Source organism: Taudactylus pleione, unplaced genomic scaffold (genome assembly GCF_031769625.1).
Source record: "Taudactylus pleione unplaced genomic scaffold, aTauple2 ptg000043l, whole genome shotgun sequence".
Classification (NCBI taxonomy): Eukaryota; Metazoa; Chordata; class Amphibia; order Anura; family Myobatrachidae; genus Taudactylus; species Taudactylus pleione.
In genome coordinates, this window is record NW_028284445.1 from 12,157,754 (window position 1) to 12,175,340 (window position 17,587).

The following is a 17,587-nucleotide window of genomic DNA, read 5'->3' on the forward strand; positions in this document are numbered from 1 at the left end:
ATAAAAAATTATTTCAGAAGGATTTAGCATGTTATTTGGCAATGAACTTTGATCTAATGACATTTAAAATTTGCAGCTGAACCCCAACTTGACAATTTTAAGAGTCAGAGACTTCGTAAATTAAATTGGCAGAACGCAAAAGCCGCATTCTGTAGTAGTGTTCATTGTAGCCCCTGCACATGTCAGAACCCATGCAGTTTCTCTGTCCTGGCTGGGGTGTCTCTCTCTGCTCTGGTGCTTCTAGCGCACTCTGGTTTGTATCTCAGCAGTTCATTGCATCAGCTGAGTGTGCTAGAACCACCAGAGCAGAAAGAGACACCCCAATCAGGGAAGAGGAACTGCACAGGTTGCGACATGTGCGGGGTGCTAGAATAACCACTACTGTAGTATTGTGGTCATTTCAGCTTTTAATCAGTCTCAAGCTCACAACCCCCTTCACAGCTAAAGGGTGAACAGTAACAAACTTGTACAGCCATGTGCGAGTTTCAAAGTGTTTCCAGTAGATGTGCCCCAATGTCAATTATGTGAATAAAGCTGGCCATACACTAGTCCAACTTTCATTCAACTAACCAACTGTCCAACTAAAATGGTACACCATGCATCTAACCAACTACAGCCAACTTCTCTGCATCTAACCAACTACAGCCAACTTCTCTGCAACTGAACATTTCTGACGTCTCAAAAGTATGTGGACACATCCGACTTTTTTAAAAAAAAAAAAACAACTAAAAAATGCATTTCACACTTTCCATCTGATTCTTCTTCTGCAGCTTTTTTCACACATCTCCACCAGCACAATAAGTTGTCACATGATACTGCCCCCATTTGCACAGTAACTTGTCACATAATACCCCCCCATCTGCACATCACACCTTTCCACATCTCGTCACAATCTCCCCCTTCACCACAGTTTGTCACTTAATTTCTCCCTCTCCAAAGCATCTGGTCACAAAATCCCCTCAACCCCTATACAGCAAATTAATATGGGGGGCAGGAGCAGGGACAGTTAGAGCAGCTCTTACATGCTACCTTGCCCCCTAAACAGCAGACCCTGCCAGCGATGGTAGAAGCAGAGTGTCCGTCTTCTTATGTTAAAATAATTCAGTTGGGGGGAGTTCCCCTATACTGAACGGTTATTACCCAACAAGCTGGGAAAAATCAAACATGTTTGATTTCTCCCCCTAGTTGGAATGGCTTGCATTTTGTTAATTGATAAAAATAAACTATTAACACTTCTATTTTTGAAAGCATTCTTACTTTGCAGCATTTTTTCCACACCTACCTAAAACTTTTGCACAGTACTGTAAATATAAAAAAACAAAACACATAATATACTAACAACAGCAATCTGTGTGTATATTAGCCACTCACGTAGTGTATATTAGCCACTCACGTAGTAAGGTCTGCCTAAAACTTTTGCACAGTACTGTACATTAGAAAAATGTAGTTACATTAAATTTCCCTTTCTACCTATGCTATTTGGCTTCAGAGTCATTATACTTTTTCGTTTGAGAGCTTAGGTACCCTTTTATTGGGAGCTCTATCTAGCATGTTTTGACCTTGCAGTTTTAATGTATATTTTATATGGGATGGGTACGGGGAATGGGTATGTAACACTGGCAGTTGGGATGCCTCCTGTCAGAATACCGACAGCGGCATCCCGATGTTTGACATCCCAACAGGGGTCAGGGTAAGTATATTCACCCTCCCCCCTCCTAACACTCCCTTCTTGTAGCCTACCCCTAACCCTCCCCGTTAGTGCCTACACCTAAACCCCCCCCCCCCCCAGAGGTGTCTAACCCTCCCCCCCCCAAAAAAAAACCTAACCCCGCTACGCTCCCTAAACCTTACCCTCCCCCCTGCTGGTAACGCTAAGGGCGCCCGGACTTACCTCATTCGGGCTGGCGCCCTTCAGCATTCCGGCGTTGGGATTAAGATCCTTGTCTGGACTTCCCTGTCAGTATTGAGTATGGCCACCAGTCTCCTTACTACATCCCAGGTACAGTATGTCTGCGCTCGGGATCCCGACCAGGTTACAATCCTGACGTCTCCATGAAAGTTGGCCTAACCTAACCCTCCCCGCATCCTAAACCCAACCCCCCCCATCCTAAACCTCCCGCTAACTGCAGTACTCAGCGGTCGGCACTCTAACTCCAGATTCCCAGCGGTCGGGATTATGATCGCACCACATTTTATATTAGTGTTAACTTTATTTATTATATGGTGTTAGATTGAAAAAAAATGGCATGCGCTCCAAGAGGCTTGACAATCGTTTTTTGTTTAGAAATGGGAGAAGATGGAGAAAGAAATGTATAATAGAAAATAGCATACTTGTTTTTACTTTCTTGGTGCATTGCATTAGCATGGAGCTGGCTTCCTTGTATCGTTCAAAAAGATGGTGAATAATTAATTCCTTGTTATCTCCCTTAGCCACAAAATTGTTGAGCATCTCAGACTGGACCAGGGCTGATAATATGCAATCTAACCAGCATAAAGAATGTTTGTTCCTCCACTGCAGACATCTCTGGTTATTTTGGAAAGTTCTACTTCCGGGTGTCTTCGGAACCGGTTTAGAATCCACACTTGTTGTATCCATTGATTCATCATGTGATAAACGGTCAGAGTTTAATGAAGTTTCTAAAGAAAGTGTTTCTGACAATGAACTGCTGTCACAAAGGCCATTGTGATTGGTTACTGTGCTGGATATATCAGTCAAGTCATTCAGCTTTGATTTATCATATTGTGTAGCCTGGCTTTCCTGCAGCAAATGACCTTGTACTACTGGTTCTGCGTCTGATAGAAGAGGTACGTGGCATGCAGGACATGGGGGGGTTGCTGCTAAGGGCTCTTCCATCCGATGCTCAGGCTGAATGTCCAGTAACAAGTCAGGTAAGACTGCGTTTTCATAAAACGTCTTCTTCGTACCCTGCTCGGGCACTGATACATCACAGTCCGATAGAATAGGTGGTTTCACATTGCCACGGTCTTCCATAGTAATACCTGTATCGCATGAAGAACTGAATTCTTTGTCTAACACATTGTTTATTTGTGAGTTTGGTATCACAGTAGTTTCACAACTATCCATCAGACAGAAATGATTATCTGATAACTGGGGTCCTGATGTATCATCATTATCACAATCATCCAGAGCAGCAGTCATGTCACAAGAGGAAAGCTTTACATCAAGCATGGAATGGTCATCTATAGGAGGTGCTGCCTGAATGCCTGGAGATGGTGTACTTGTTACACAATAAGGTTTCAGACAGTCCTGTGCCAAGTTTTGTGAATCTGACAAAGAACGGTCTGATAATAATGCAACATCTGGGTCTACATTAAAGCCATCTTTCACAACAGACACTGTAGTGCAAAGAGGGTCACAAACACACAACATGGAACTAGTGTCAGAGTGGCACACCGGCTGAACGTCCTCTAAGGAGTTAGGTGGTTTGGCAATGTTATTTGTCTGGCAACCATGGACCAAATCTAGTAGTTCAGACATCGGATTTTCCAGTAATGGCTCTGCTGTTGAGGTCACACTAGGCTGGTCACTTACAACAGACACTGGGGTGTCATGCAGAACCCTCAAGGACTTCTCTTTTGACTGGCAGTCAGGCAGAAGGATCTGCAAAGAATTCGGGTTTGCAGAAATACTTGACTGACAGTCCAGGACCATCTGTTGTGGTTCTGCAAAGTTAGAATCTGGCAGTGCCGGATGTGCCACATTTACATTACACCTGTATTCTCCGGTAGAATCTGTCGTACAAGAAGCATCACTCACACGTGACAATGATTCGTCTTTGGACAAGCTTACGGGCAGCAGATGACGCTCTAATAAGTGGGATGGAGTGGCTGTCCCACACTGACTTTTCTCTTTGTCCTCTGCCAAATGTTTTGATTGTGACAAGTGGCAGACTTTCCAAGATGCTGCTGTGAGTTCTACACTATTGTCTTTCGCAACAGAATATTTAGTGCAAGTGAGCTCATAGACATCCAAAGTACCATCTTCTGTTGAGCACACCTGCTGCAAATCCTGCAACGACTGAGAGGGAGGCATCATTTTACAACAATCTTGTTCTGATAACCCAGATTTTAATGGTGAGACACCCGTATTTACAATACCGTTCTCTTCGACAGCACCTACTAGAGTAATGGGCGGTGGATTTAATTTTGGCAAGACGATTACATTTGTTTCCTGATCAGACTTATTATGCTGCACACCAGGAGAGGTTGTAACTTCACATATTGTTGTGTCCTGAGGAGCCTCTGCACAGCCAGCGATAACCACGGCACACATGTCTTCCACTTGCTGTTTAGGGCAGTTGTCCTGTAACAAACATGCCTCCACTTTATCACAAAGACTGTTCTGAATGACTTCACAGGATGGTGGTAATCCAGATCCCAAGACAGAATCATTTCCCAGATGTGGCCCATCATCAACAATACCGAATGATTGACTGGACACCATCTTGGGTGCACTGTCCTTCACGTGGCACTCTAGCAGATGACATTGTAACAAAGGTGGTGGGGTGGTAGGTCTAATAAAGAACATATGATCTGGAGTGAATACACAATTTTTTAGTATACCTGGATCTCCATTTGAAACCACCGTGTTTACTATGTCTGAGTTTAGCTTTAAAGTTTCCTGCTCTTTGTCATCGCTGCTCAATGTACGGAGAGTTTCTGATAAATTCTGTAGGTCTTTATTAGGGTTCTCATAATGGTATAGAAGACCATTATCCAACGTGGCCATTTCACCAACTTCATTTTGCGAGACTCGTTCTTGAAGTCTATCCTGATCTGCAAGTAGTGCTTCTGACTGGTCAGACACTGGCCCATTGTGTATCCCCATATGTACAAATGTAGAGGTAGGCTTCTCATACAGACCAGAAGTGGAACTGCTGTATGAATTTGTTGTCCCCGACACATTTTGAACCTGAATCTTTTGGTTATTAGGCAGATAAAGCTGTGAAGTTCTGAGAGGACCAATTTCATATTCCAGTGTAGGGAAAACGGGCACAGGTTTTCCCTGGTCAGACTGGGTAGAAGGAGAACCATTTATTGGAAGACATTCCCCAAAAATGGGCAAATCGTTCCTCAGTCGCTTCTCACAAGGGAGGGGAACCGGTGACACATCCGAGATATTTCGCTTTTTCGTCTTTCTGGGGCTAGAGTTCTTCGTTAAGTCCCCAGTGTTTGCAATTATGTTATCCAAGGGAGTGTATCCCAACGGAAAAATACACTGGAAAAAAGCAAACAGAATAAATGTCAAGAACAATAGAAATACCACAAGAGAAGATCAACTCATAATTGTTTCATTTAAAACGATATGAACCACACATGAAATTGAATGGCACCTTACCTGCGGATTAGAGCAGAGGAATATTGACTGAGTAAAATTAATGCGGTATGTCTTGAGAGCTTGCGACTGGCCCTTGGACTTACACACTGGGCAACATCCATCAGGAGGAGTTTTAAAGGCGTTTGGGTTCTAGAATGGAAAAATATTACTCAGATGTCAACATATGCTGTCAGAAAAGTTAGCAAAAAAACACAAACACCAGTTTTCTAGACCAAAATCATACTGGACCATTTCAAGCAACAAGACGTTTGTAGACCTTTAAGTGGAACAGCAGCAAACTAGAATTTGGCACAATTTGTTGGAGAAAATATAAACAGTAGTGCGACGCATCTGGGTTAATGAGAAGTTGTCTAATTGAAAGAGAGACCAGGACATCATTTTTAAATAAGGCCCAAAAGATTTTCACCACTCTGTCAGGGATTGAACTTGGGATGCAGCGGGGTAGAGGGTGATGCTATTAGGTTGACATTTACATTGTAAACACAAATCACTGGCAATTATATATCCCAAGTTCCCAGTATTATATACATCACATTTCAACAGAAATCATTTGGGGATATAAGCAGCAGGAGGAGATCTGGTACCTGTACTGTGCTTATTTTGTTAGCTGATTTTTAATTTTATTTTAAAGTATTTTATTCATTTTCAAAGCACTGAAGTAAAAAAATAAAAAAAACTAAGCTATAACAGGGTGGGTTTGTTAGCCATCACTTGGCAGGTCCATTCTGCAATGAACACACATATTATAGCATTTGAGGAATACAATGTTTATTTGTGTGTGTAATGTATGGTTGTTTCCTTTAAATGCTTTTTAAATCTTTAAATATATACTGTACCAAAGTTACACCAGAAGGCATGTTAGGAGACACTTTTAGAACACGGTTTACTCTGGTCCAACACATTATAACAATCACTTCATGTTACTTCAGGACAACTTATAGTGTACCGTAGCCATCACCAAAAAGAAGACTGCTGAGAAAGAGTAAATGTTCTACTAGATAAGGACACAGAGCCTACATGCATTGCACATGGGTAAAGCTCCCAAAATACCTTATATGAGGTAGCGACTGCAAGTTGGTAGCTCTTTGTGTTTTTAACTGGATGCACAAGGTAATGTCTACTTATGTAACAACTGCCCTGCAATGCACAGTTACCGCACAAGAGGTAACACCCATTTACTGAACATATAAGTAATGATGAATAATTCCAACAATTTACTTGCTCTTCTCCCTATAGGCAGAGCCATTTACTTGAAAGCCAATCGTAGATGAATGTACAGTCTAATTATACAGGACTATCAAGTCTGCAATGACTGGTTAATAGCCAGTGTAAGTCGGGGTACAGGGGTACATTCTTACCCTAGGCAAGGCAGCTCTAGATACTGAATAGGTCATTATAGCAGACTACATGTTGGTGATGACTGGAAATGGTAAACAATTAGTAAACGTAAAGATCATACATCTTAGATACCTAAAGAACAATTGATTAATTTTAAAACTAGAGCAAATAAACAGTTTTATTGCTGATAAGAAACCTATATTATGATCACAAAGAGCTAGCACCAAAGTCATGGAATGTCAATTTTTCCATTCCAGACCATCTTTCGCCTTTTTTTTTTTTTATTAAAGATTTCCGTGGAGAAAAAAAAAAAAACAAACAACCGAAACATCCCGAAAACAGGACATTATAAATGTATGCGCAGATATAAAAATGTAGAAAAAAAAACACAGAACAAAAAAGGTTTCACTGACTTTTCCCATGTACCCCACCATGTGGAGTGAAGGTTTATCTAAAAATGACCCTTGTCCAACCAATGACACTGTAGATCCTGGAGTCTCTGAAGCCATTGTGGTCACCCATTGACTTATTTTTGTCATATCACATGTAACATGCCAGCACCGTTTAGGATAGGTCAAAGAACCCTGAAAGACAAGTGAGTGGAATACGTTATTCACATGGCATTAGGAAGAACTAAACAACATGTAATAAAACACCCAGAGAATGAGAATCACAGCTAAACAGTACATTCATAATGATCAGGGGTAGAAGATGACCAGCTATATATCGGCGGGTCACATGGTAGTGCTCAAGAGATGCACATTAAAGCCAGAAGAACCGAGGCTTTTATAAGAGCTGAATACTGGTCACTATCACGGGGCAGCAATCCAGTTCTTTACATGCTGCTTGCACAATAAAAACCTAAAAACACTTCCTTGCATTTTAATGCACAAACATTGTATATATTTGTTTTTTTAAGCTGTTCTTTTGAAATAGAAGTGCTGCCACGTGACCACACACAAAGCTAATGGCAGCCCAGCTACTTAACCCTTCTTACAAAAACTATAACTCATTATAAATATCTACTCATTAAGTCTTTTTTAGTTTGAAATTGCTTCTGTAGTGCATCAACGAAGTTTATGTAAGTGGCCTGCTTTAGGCTAGGTTATGTAATTGAGAACATAAAATCACTTTTATTCAGAACAGAAACTGCAAATATAGAAAAAATATTTCTATTTAATCATGAATAGCTACACAGGGAATGGATTTAATTAAGGCAAAATGAGGATTATTGCTTACCTACAACATAGTACACCATCCAAAAACTGGATTTAAAAAAATACCAGGTTATATAAATTAGGGATGTGCAGGCTTGGATAGGTTCGAATTTGCACGTCGAGTTTGGATTTTTCCCTGGACTTTTGTCCAGGAATGATGAGGTTTGTCCATGAGAGATGACGTTTTGCCTCGCTCTGAGACACTTTTTTTGGAGGGAAAAATCCGAACTCTGCGTGCAAATTCTAACCTATCCGAGCCTGCACATCCCTAATATAAATATACATCTCTAAGCGCACGTTAAACTGGCCAGACACATTACAATCAGATTATTTCATTGTTAAGGAAATCAAGGTGTGACAAATAACTCAATAGAATTGTGCAGTTTATCAAATTAATAACCCATTTATGTTAGGGGGCTACTAGGCACCTGATCCAGAGATGGACGCAATGAGGATTTTTTTTATGCAGACTGAGCGAATGTTTGCCATCGCGAATGGCTGTCAGGCGCACTGCGCACGAGCTGCAATTGCCTATGTTCGCACTGAGGATTCATTTGCAAAGCGAGTGACAGGTAGTCAGCATTTGGGAGAGGTAACGGGGGTGGGGGGTGTCAGAGAAACACTGCTGTGTGTTTTACCATTTAAACGCCGTTACATGGTGCATGAATACATTATTCATTGCGATCTTCAACGCAGCTTGAGAGCGCTCTGCATGTCAGGGGAGCAGCTGTATTTGAGACAGGTCAGACCTGCTGCATGGCTGGATGATGTAACAGATTTTTACGCTGGTATGCGACGTAGGACGCAGATGAGAAGACAGCGATGGGTGTCCCTATGCTCGGGTAAGCTTTGGAACTATTAGCATATTTTCGCAGCTGCTTTCCGTGCAAAGTCACAGCTGCGATCGCATCAGCGTCCATCTCTGAATCAGGCCCTAGGTTATCAGGCACAGAGAGTTTTGCTTTTGATATCAATGCAGGTTTAAGTTGCTGAGTAAAACATCATGTTTTCTTAGTAAATTGACCCCAAGGTGACATATTATCCAAAAGGGAGCAGAAAGAAGACCTCAATTGAAGGGAGAACAGGGCCCCTTCTCTCCTAAGTAATTACGTACGTTTGTAATGTTGTGACCCAATCGTCCATGTACTATGCAATTTTGTGGCATGTTCCATCCACTATGAATAGCAGTTACAGAACCCTTGTGGTGTCACAAATAAAACATTATAAAAAAAAATAAAAAATAGGGTGTGTATTGTAACTATACAATTAAGTTCTAATATTCCTACAACTGTCCAATGTTGGGAAAGCACTGAAATGGGGCAATTCAATGTTACGGGGGAAAGTGCCCAGATAGTATTCAATTTTAACAGAGACCAGCCAGGAGGCTGCACTTATTGCAGCCTGAGGTGCGAGCAGAAATCCGCAGTAAGTAGGGCTTCAGGGCTGGTTGTGAGTGTCAGATGCGCTGTAACTGCCTCCCGTCTGGCACTTAGCATGGAAGAAGCTGCTTAATGCAGCTAATCCCATGAATTCTCACTTGAAATGTTACATAGGAACATGGGAATTGGCTGAATAGAAAAATCCCATCTAACAATTGAATCGCTCCCAAAATGACCGTTTTGGTGGCAAGACTGTACTGAAGCACTCTTGATTCATAAAGTGAAAACAATAAGACTACAAATCAACAGAGTAACATATGTGCTCAGATTGTACACAGATGTGATCCTATAGAAATGCAGCTGCTCAGTAAAGGCGCCCATATACGGTGCAATACAGCAGCCGATCCGACGGATTGGTACAATATCACTGCTATATCGTACTGTGTATGGCCATGATATTGGATAGTGCGCGCTCCCGTGGGGTCGTACATCGCACCTCCAGATCTTACTGCATGTTCACTTGATCTGGGGATGAGATATACGATCCCATGCAGCGCTATGTGGGTGGGGGGTGCAGGCATATCGGGCAGTCGGCCACCAGATCACTCCGTGTGTGGGGACAGCCCGATATGTCGGCTGTTGGATCACAAGTCGCATAGCAAGGTGCATATCGCACCGTGTATGGGCACCTTAAGACAGGCATGGGGCCTGACAACACAGCAACGATGAGCAAGATCTGCGATTCCAGCCTGGCAGTCAATGCCATTACAGGAGGCATAAATGGAATAAAACAAGTAGGGTCCTTTCGGTGTCTGTAGTCCTTGCCAGTGTAAGCCAGTAACATTATATACTGGCTCTGCAGAAGCACATTTTCCCAGCCTGGTCTATTAATATGCTTGTGCACTCAGGAAGAGACAGCTGTGACATGCACAGATGATACTTTCAGCTCACTAAATGAACGCATTCAATAGTAGGTTGCATGTCCCACTGCCTGGACCGTAATAACACGGTGATAAAGTTAATTGACTTACCTTGATTTTATTCTTTTAGGAAAAGTACACATGAGAAATAAATACAAATGTACATCATGATCTAAGAAGTTACAGTTCTGCCCATTATACCTCAATTAGAGTAAACATTGTGCTTGACTAAAGACATACACTAGTTAACATGACATGTATTACCCTACAGATGTGTCCTCATACACCTAGGGGTATATTTACTAAAGGTCTATTTAAATCGATGGGCTATCTGACCACAAACTTCGCATATTCAATTGAAGTTAAAACCCTACGGATGATAAATATGTGGATTCTATGGTCGGAAAGCCATTCGATGTATATCGATTTTAAATTGATTTAAATCGACCTTTGGTAAATTTACCCCCCAGCCTCAATATGCCATGTGGTGAGAGCCCGGGACAAGTGAGCTGCGTTATAGTGGTGTAGCGTCATTCGCTCAAATGTGCATCTTAGTCGCAAAGCGATGCGACACTTGTATATCTGTGTGCGACAGAGTCTGACTCTGTACAACGAAACTCGAGTGGAGAAAAAAAAAAGTAGCGGGCGCTGCAGCGTAGCAATTCGTGCCACACACAGATATACAAGTGTCGCATAGCAAATTTATCAGTGCAGTCGCATGAAGCCAATTTGTCGAATCACGCTGTGGTCAAAACGCACATTCAGGCAAAAAGATGTCCAAGTGCAAGCCGAGTGGCATGGGCATGGGGCACTGAGAAGGGCAATTTGGCACCACTGCAGCAATATTATATGAGAACACATCTGTATTTTACAGTTAACCACAAATAGAGATCAGAAATGTATAATGTGTGCTGGGAGACAATGTGTGCTGGGAGACAATGTGTGCTGGGAGACAATGTGTGCTGGGAGACAATGTGTGCTGGGAGACAATGTGTGCTGGGAGACAATGTGTGCTGGGAGACAATGTGTGCTGGGAGACAATGTGTGCTGGGAGACAATGTGTGCTGGGAGACAATGTGTGCTGGGAGACAATGTGTGCTGGGAGACAATGTGTGCTGGGAGACAATGTGTGCTGGGAGACAATGTGTGCTGGGAGACAATGTGTGCTGGGAGACAATGTGTGCTGGGAGACAATGTGTGCTGGGAGACAATGTGTGCTGGGAGACAATGTGTGCTGGGAGACAATGTGTGCTGGGAGACAATGTGTGCTGGGAGACAATGTGTGCTGGGAGACAATGTGTGCTGGGAGACAATGTGTGCTGGGAGACAATGTGTGCTGGGAGACAATGTGTGCTGGGAGACAATGTGTGCTGGGAGACAATGTGTGCTGGGAGACAATGTGTGCTGGGAGACAATGTGTGCTGGGAGACAATGTGTGCTGGGAGACAATGTGTGCTGGGAGACAATGTGTGCTGGGAGACAATGTGTACTGGGAGACAATGTGTACTGGGAGACAATGTGTACTGGGAGACAATGTGTGCTGGGAGACAATGTGTGCTGGGAGACAATGTGTACCGGTACTTGGTGCTTCCAGCATTTAAAAGGTAATGAGTACAGAAGACTAGTTTTCCATAAAGAGGAACAACGTCCATAATATATATTCTGGCTGCAGCCTCTGCCAAGGGAGCACAGCTAACACAGGGGATCCATTTACCATGCATGTCAGTATTATACAAGCAGGGTACCTTAATAATGTGAAACCATTCTCTGGATAATGGTGTTATACAGATGTCGGACATACCATATGCAGGAAGGATAACACAGATGTCAGAATATGCTTTCTATTTCCAAGAGACAAGACTTTCATTTCAAGAGGGAGGTTCAATTGTTTTTTGTGCGCCGCTCAGTAATGGGCCCCTGACAGTACAATTGAAATGTTGCTCCGATCGGGTGCGAGTGCCGCAGGCGCCCACATATCTGCTCACAACCTCCTGAGGTGGCAAGCAGAAATGTGCGAAAAGTGCGTGGCTTGGGTAACCAGGACTTTAGACGGGTTTAGCCGCTTTAGGTGGCTAAAGTCAATTCTTTTGGTCAAGACAAGCGTGATAATTAATGGGTGCCATTGGATGCCCATTAGTTATCGCAGCCCAAAATCAACTGAATTGCCCCTTTAGAACAATTTAAACAATATATCTCCTATCAAGAAATACAATAAACCCCAAAAATACAGTTTTCAGGGGGAAAAAAAAACAAGCAAGACTTTTTTGCAATGTAATATTCACTTTCAAGGTCGAACACTATAAAAAGAGAACAAAGGAATAACTGCACTTAAATCAGTATCCAATATACTTTCATTTTCGTTCTATAAGAACAAATGTACATATGGTCTGTAGTAAAAATTACATTCAATCTAGGTGTGAAATGAAAAAATTATTTAATAATCAATAGTCAATCATAAAAGCTCAAAGAATCACAGCAATGGACATGTACATGCAATAACACATTGAATCAAGCATATATATGTAAGTAAAACTCTGCCTCGTCCAGCTGGAGAAGTAGGTCTTAAAAAATAGAATCAATAATAAAACAATTCCAAAGATACTTTCTTCCCCCTGAAGAAATCCTTAATGGAAGAAACGCGTTAGTCTTTACTACTGACATTACTCTTGTGAATCTCCTGTCTCCTCTCCTGCTGCCGATGCACACTCGGACTTCAGTGCTAGTGTGGACGAATGACACTGCTCCCAGAGTGGAGAATAGCTGTTAGCCGATATCTCGCTTACATTAAAATTTGGCTAGCAGACCCAACGTCCGGACTAAACAGCTCCAGGCACAGACTTTTCAGCACGGCCCACCAGCTTACTGACTGGTTACTCAATAGGAGCTACACACACGCACTAAGGTATAGTGGAATTTCACCACATGCTTGAAAATCTGCACCATAGGACAGTGATTGTTCCGTAATTCCACAATTCCAAGTGGTGCAGTGCTCCATACAGGATTAATTCCTATACAGTGTGCATACTATAAAGCAGGTTTTCAGGATTTCCACAGAGACACTAAGATATCACTGATGTATTGAAATTTTGGGGGGTACTTCATATCATAATATATACCCTTCTTTGGCTCTATTAAAGTATCATCTTTGGAATTGTTTTATTTTTTATTATATTTTTTTTAAGACATACTTCTCCAGCAGGACGCGGCAGAGTTTTACTTATATATACTGTATGCGCTCTACCAGAGCTCACAGCTAAGGGACTTTTAGTTATTCTGTTTCTACTACCATTCATTGTTAGAAACAATGGGCCTGATTCAGAGCCGTTCGCTATTTGTGGTCGTTCGTTCAAAAACAAGGGGTGGCTATTCAAATGATCCGTTCGCAAATTGCAGTCTGTTCCCACCTCTAAGTCTGAACGAGCGAGCAAAACATACGCTCGTTTATTTGATAAAAACGCCCCCTGGCCGCACGCACCATACGTCATGTCCGCTATTTATTAGATTAATCGAGTACATTGTACAGCGTATGAACTGCTCGCTATTCTTGTGGTTGGTGTTTTCAACCGCTATTTTGCGAGCAGTTCTGAGTTAAAAAAAACCAAGTGACGTGGTCAATGACGCTGCTGTATTAATTATGCACTCCCTTAAAACGCCCGTTTTGACCTTTAAGCACGCCTGCGTTCGGATCTCCACTCCCCGTTTTCAAGCACCTTCCCCTGTTACCACCCACATACGCCTCATTCTGTCACTCAAAATAGCAGGCCCTCGCTATATTGCGTACCAACGATTTTCGGCCGCACTGACCGGTTCGCGGATGCGTACTAAAAACCGTACGCATGTGCAGATGTGCGAACATCGCTCGGAACGAGCGTACTGCCGCTAGCGAGTGGCTCTGAATGAGGGCCAATGTTTAATTTCCTATATGCATGATTTAATGGGTTATTACATGTACATTGCTGTGATTCATTTGAGCTTTTATGATTTACTATTGATTACTAAATTTCTTTTTTAATTTCACACCTAGATTGAATGTACTTTTTACTATAGACCATATGTACATTTGTTCATATAGAACAAAATTGAAAGTATATTGGATACTGATATAAGCGCAGTTATTCCTTTGTTCTCTAGTTATACTTTGGCTTTCAACCATTTAACTGCTGCTAAAAAATATCCCATTTCCATATATTTTTATTTTTAAGTACATAATTGTTTATAGTTTATTTACTTATATTTGTTTTTGTCCTATTTCAAGCACCAGGGGCTATATATATTTTTTATTTTAGAACACTAAAAAAGCCATGTCTTTAACAATGTAAATATTTAATTCCATTCAAATCGTTATAACGTTAGCATTCCCGCTAGGCTGCTTCAGTGGGGCGGCGCTCCCTGACCCGCTAAAACAGCCTGCGGGTGCTGTTCCTACCCGCAGGCCACAGTGTCCCGTGGGTGGGGAAAACGGTGGTATAGCGATTACCGCCGGTGAATGGATGCAGGCGCATGTACGGATGGGTGCGTGTGTGTCGTATACATGGGGAGGAGATGACACCAGAATGCACTATGTGATAGCTGGCGAAGGCAGTGTGATGCTCTGGACAATGTTCTGCTGTAAAACCTGGGGTCCTGGCATTCATGTGGATGTTACTTTGAAAAGTACCAGTACCCAAACAATGTCCAAGCCATGAATGCCCCACCTCACAACTTACAAGACAAAGGATCTGCTGCTAAGGTCTTGGTGCCAGATACCACAGTACACCTTCAAAGGTCTTGTGGAGTCCATGCCTCGATGGGTCAAAGCTGTTTTGGTGGCACAAAGGGCCCCTACACAATATTAGAGAAGTGGTTTTAATGTTATGGCTGATCGGTGTATATATTAGACTTACTGTCTGGTACTGAAAAAGACCCTAATAGTACCAAAACAATAACATATTAGATGGAGATTGATGGGTCTTTTGAAGTCTCTCAGTGGTTCAACATGGGTTACATGACCATTTAAAAAAAGTAATTTCTTGTCACTTAATACCCCTATATTCCAATTGTTCAAAGCCACAAATATTTGTGTCTCTTATTCTCGCTTGCTTTCAGAAATAGCAGTATTCTTTAAACCATGGCGGACAGTGGTTTTCATGTTTGCAAAGTTTACGCAAATATCTCAGGACTGAGGTGTAGTGGAGGCTTGGGATAAATACTATTGTTCTCAGCCAAGTTTGGCCTGCATTATTAGTCCTCACATTGACTACAGGTGCCCATACATCTGCGATAGATTGTCAGGATGTAGCAATGCGATCGGAAATGCTGATCTCCCGGGTGGAAACGCCGACCGCCCAGCATCAATGTACAGCGATCCGTCGCAGGATCGCTGACATTTTACATGTTAAATGTCCTCGATTAGACAATCATGATAATTTTTTTATCGCGATCGTCAAAACGGAAAAATCCAACATGTTGGATTTCTGCGATGCTGATCGCAGCTAGCCATCGGAGATGTATGGGGCCCTTACTTTATCTTACTTTTTTTTTCATACCTGAAAAAAACTTAATCATAGCGAAAATATGAGTGAAATTACAACGTTTCCGGGTGCCACCATCTTAGCTTGGAAAGAAATCTCAGGTTTCAGTTTTTCGTGGGAGGTACATATACATTAGTAATGAGTTGCAAAAAAAACCCCAAAGTCTAAAGCCGTGTATCCACTGGCCGATTAAAATGAGCAATAGAATGATAATGGCATCGCTCAATCGCTCATTAATCGTGCATGTCGAAAACTACCAGCGATGCGTGCTCCCGCTGGTCGTTTTCGACATCAATCATCGCCTGAACATGCTGGTCAATCTGCCGATAACGACAGATTGACCATGTTCATGGATGAGGGAGGGTGCCTACACTGACTGACATATCATTCGGTGTAGGCACTGCAGGGGAAGAGGAATGACTGTACGATTGCAATGTTGTAATCGTACTGTCGTTCCACTATCTGCTAATTCATGATGTATATTGGTGACCGACTGTCAGCGCAATGTGTATGTAATAATACATGATGTATAAGGGTTATAACACCAAAAAGGTGACAGCACCTGTAAGTGCAGAGTGTATGTAATAAAACATGTATAACGGTGGCTGTGCCTCTAAGAGCAGTATATGAAATAATACAGGATGTATAAAGGTGACAGCACATGCAAGTGCAGAGTATGTGTATAAGTGATATATAAGGGATGGCAGTACCTGCAAATGTGATATCTATGAAATAACACATGATGTATAAGGGTTACAGCACCTGTAAGTGCAGTACATGAAATAATACATTATAAATAAAGAGCACCTGTAAGTGCAGTATATGTAATAATACATGATGTCTAAGGATGACAGGGCCTGTAAGCGCAATGTATGTAATAATACATAATGTATGAGGATGACAGGGCCTGTAAGTGCAGTATATGTAATAATACATGATGTCTAAGGATGACAGAGCCTGTAAGCGCAATGTATGTAATAATACATAATGTATGAGGATGACAGGGCCTGTAAGTGCAGTATATGTAATAATACATGATGTATAAGGATGACAGGGCCTGTAAGTGCAGTATATGTAATAGATGGCAGGGCCTGTAATTGCAGTATATGTAATAGATGGCAGGGCCTGTAATTGCAGTATATGTAATACATGATGTATAAGGGTGACAATACCTGTAAGAGGAGTATATGAAATAATATATGATGTATAGAGGTGACAGCACCTGTAAGGGCATAATGCAAGAGTACAGTAAGCGATATAGGGGTGGCATTACCTTGATGTGTGGTGTGTGTATTAGTAAGTAACATATAGGTGTGGCAGAGCCTGTAATAACATGATGTATACTGTGCCAGTCTCTGAAATCAGGTAATGGTAGCACCTAATGAATAGGTGTGCTATTGTCAGTCTCTGCATGCCAATAGGGAATGAAGGGTGGCAGTACTAGCCCATACGGATAGTATACGGGGTATAAGTAGGGTGCAGTCAGTATATGCACTATAAGGAGAGTGCCAGTATTTCCCGTGCTGCGCTCACCGGTATGCTGTGCCCCGCCGGTCTCCTCTTAGTGAGCCCGCTTCACAGACGATCACCAAGCCGGCGACACGTGAGACCAACTACGTTAAACCAACGTGCACACTTCCGGCGGCAACAATGTACATCACTGCCCCACTTCCGGCAGTAGTTATGTACAACACTGCCCCACTTCCGGCAGTAGTTATGTACATCACTGCCCCACTTCCGGTAGTAGTTATGTACATCACTGCCCCACTTCCGGCAGTAGTTATGTACATCACTGCCCCATTTCCGGCAGTAGTTATGTACATCACTGCCCCACTTCCGTCTGCAGCAAAGATATCACAGCCCC

The 17,587-nt window shown here is 42.3% G+C and overlaps 1 protein-coding gene across 2 annotated transcripts in view; it reads right to left on the bottom strand.

Annotated features, from left to right (window-relative positions):
• USPL1 (ubiquitin specific peptidase like 1) overlaps window positions 1-17,352 on the bottom strand; it is a 35,528-nt gene extending 18,176 nt beyond the window's left edge. Inside the window, exons 1-5 of one of the 2 annotated variants that reach the window (XM_088460257.1) lie at window positions 17,257-17,351; window positions 14,920-15,034; window positions 7,111-7,281; window positions 5,360-5,488; window positions 2,332-5,239 (exon numbers count right to left, since the gene is read on the bottom strand). In XM_088460257.1, the coding sequence (XP_088316383.1) occupies window positions 2,332-5,239; window positions 5,360-5,488; window positions 7,111-7,236 (3,163 nt within the window). In that variant the 5' untranslated portion in view covers window positions 7,237-7,281; window positions 14,920-15,034; window positions 17,257-17,351. Of the gene's footprint in view, window positions 1-2,331; window positions 5,240-5,359; window positions 5,489-7,110; window positions 7,282-14,919; window positions 15,035-17,256 lie in introns of both variants that reach the window. The other variant, XM_088460256.1, reaches the window with a different exon arrangement.
• Window positions 17,353-17,587: the final 235 nt, after the last annotated feature.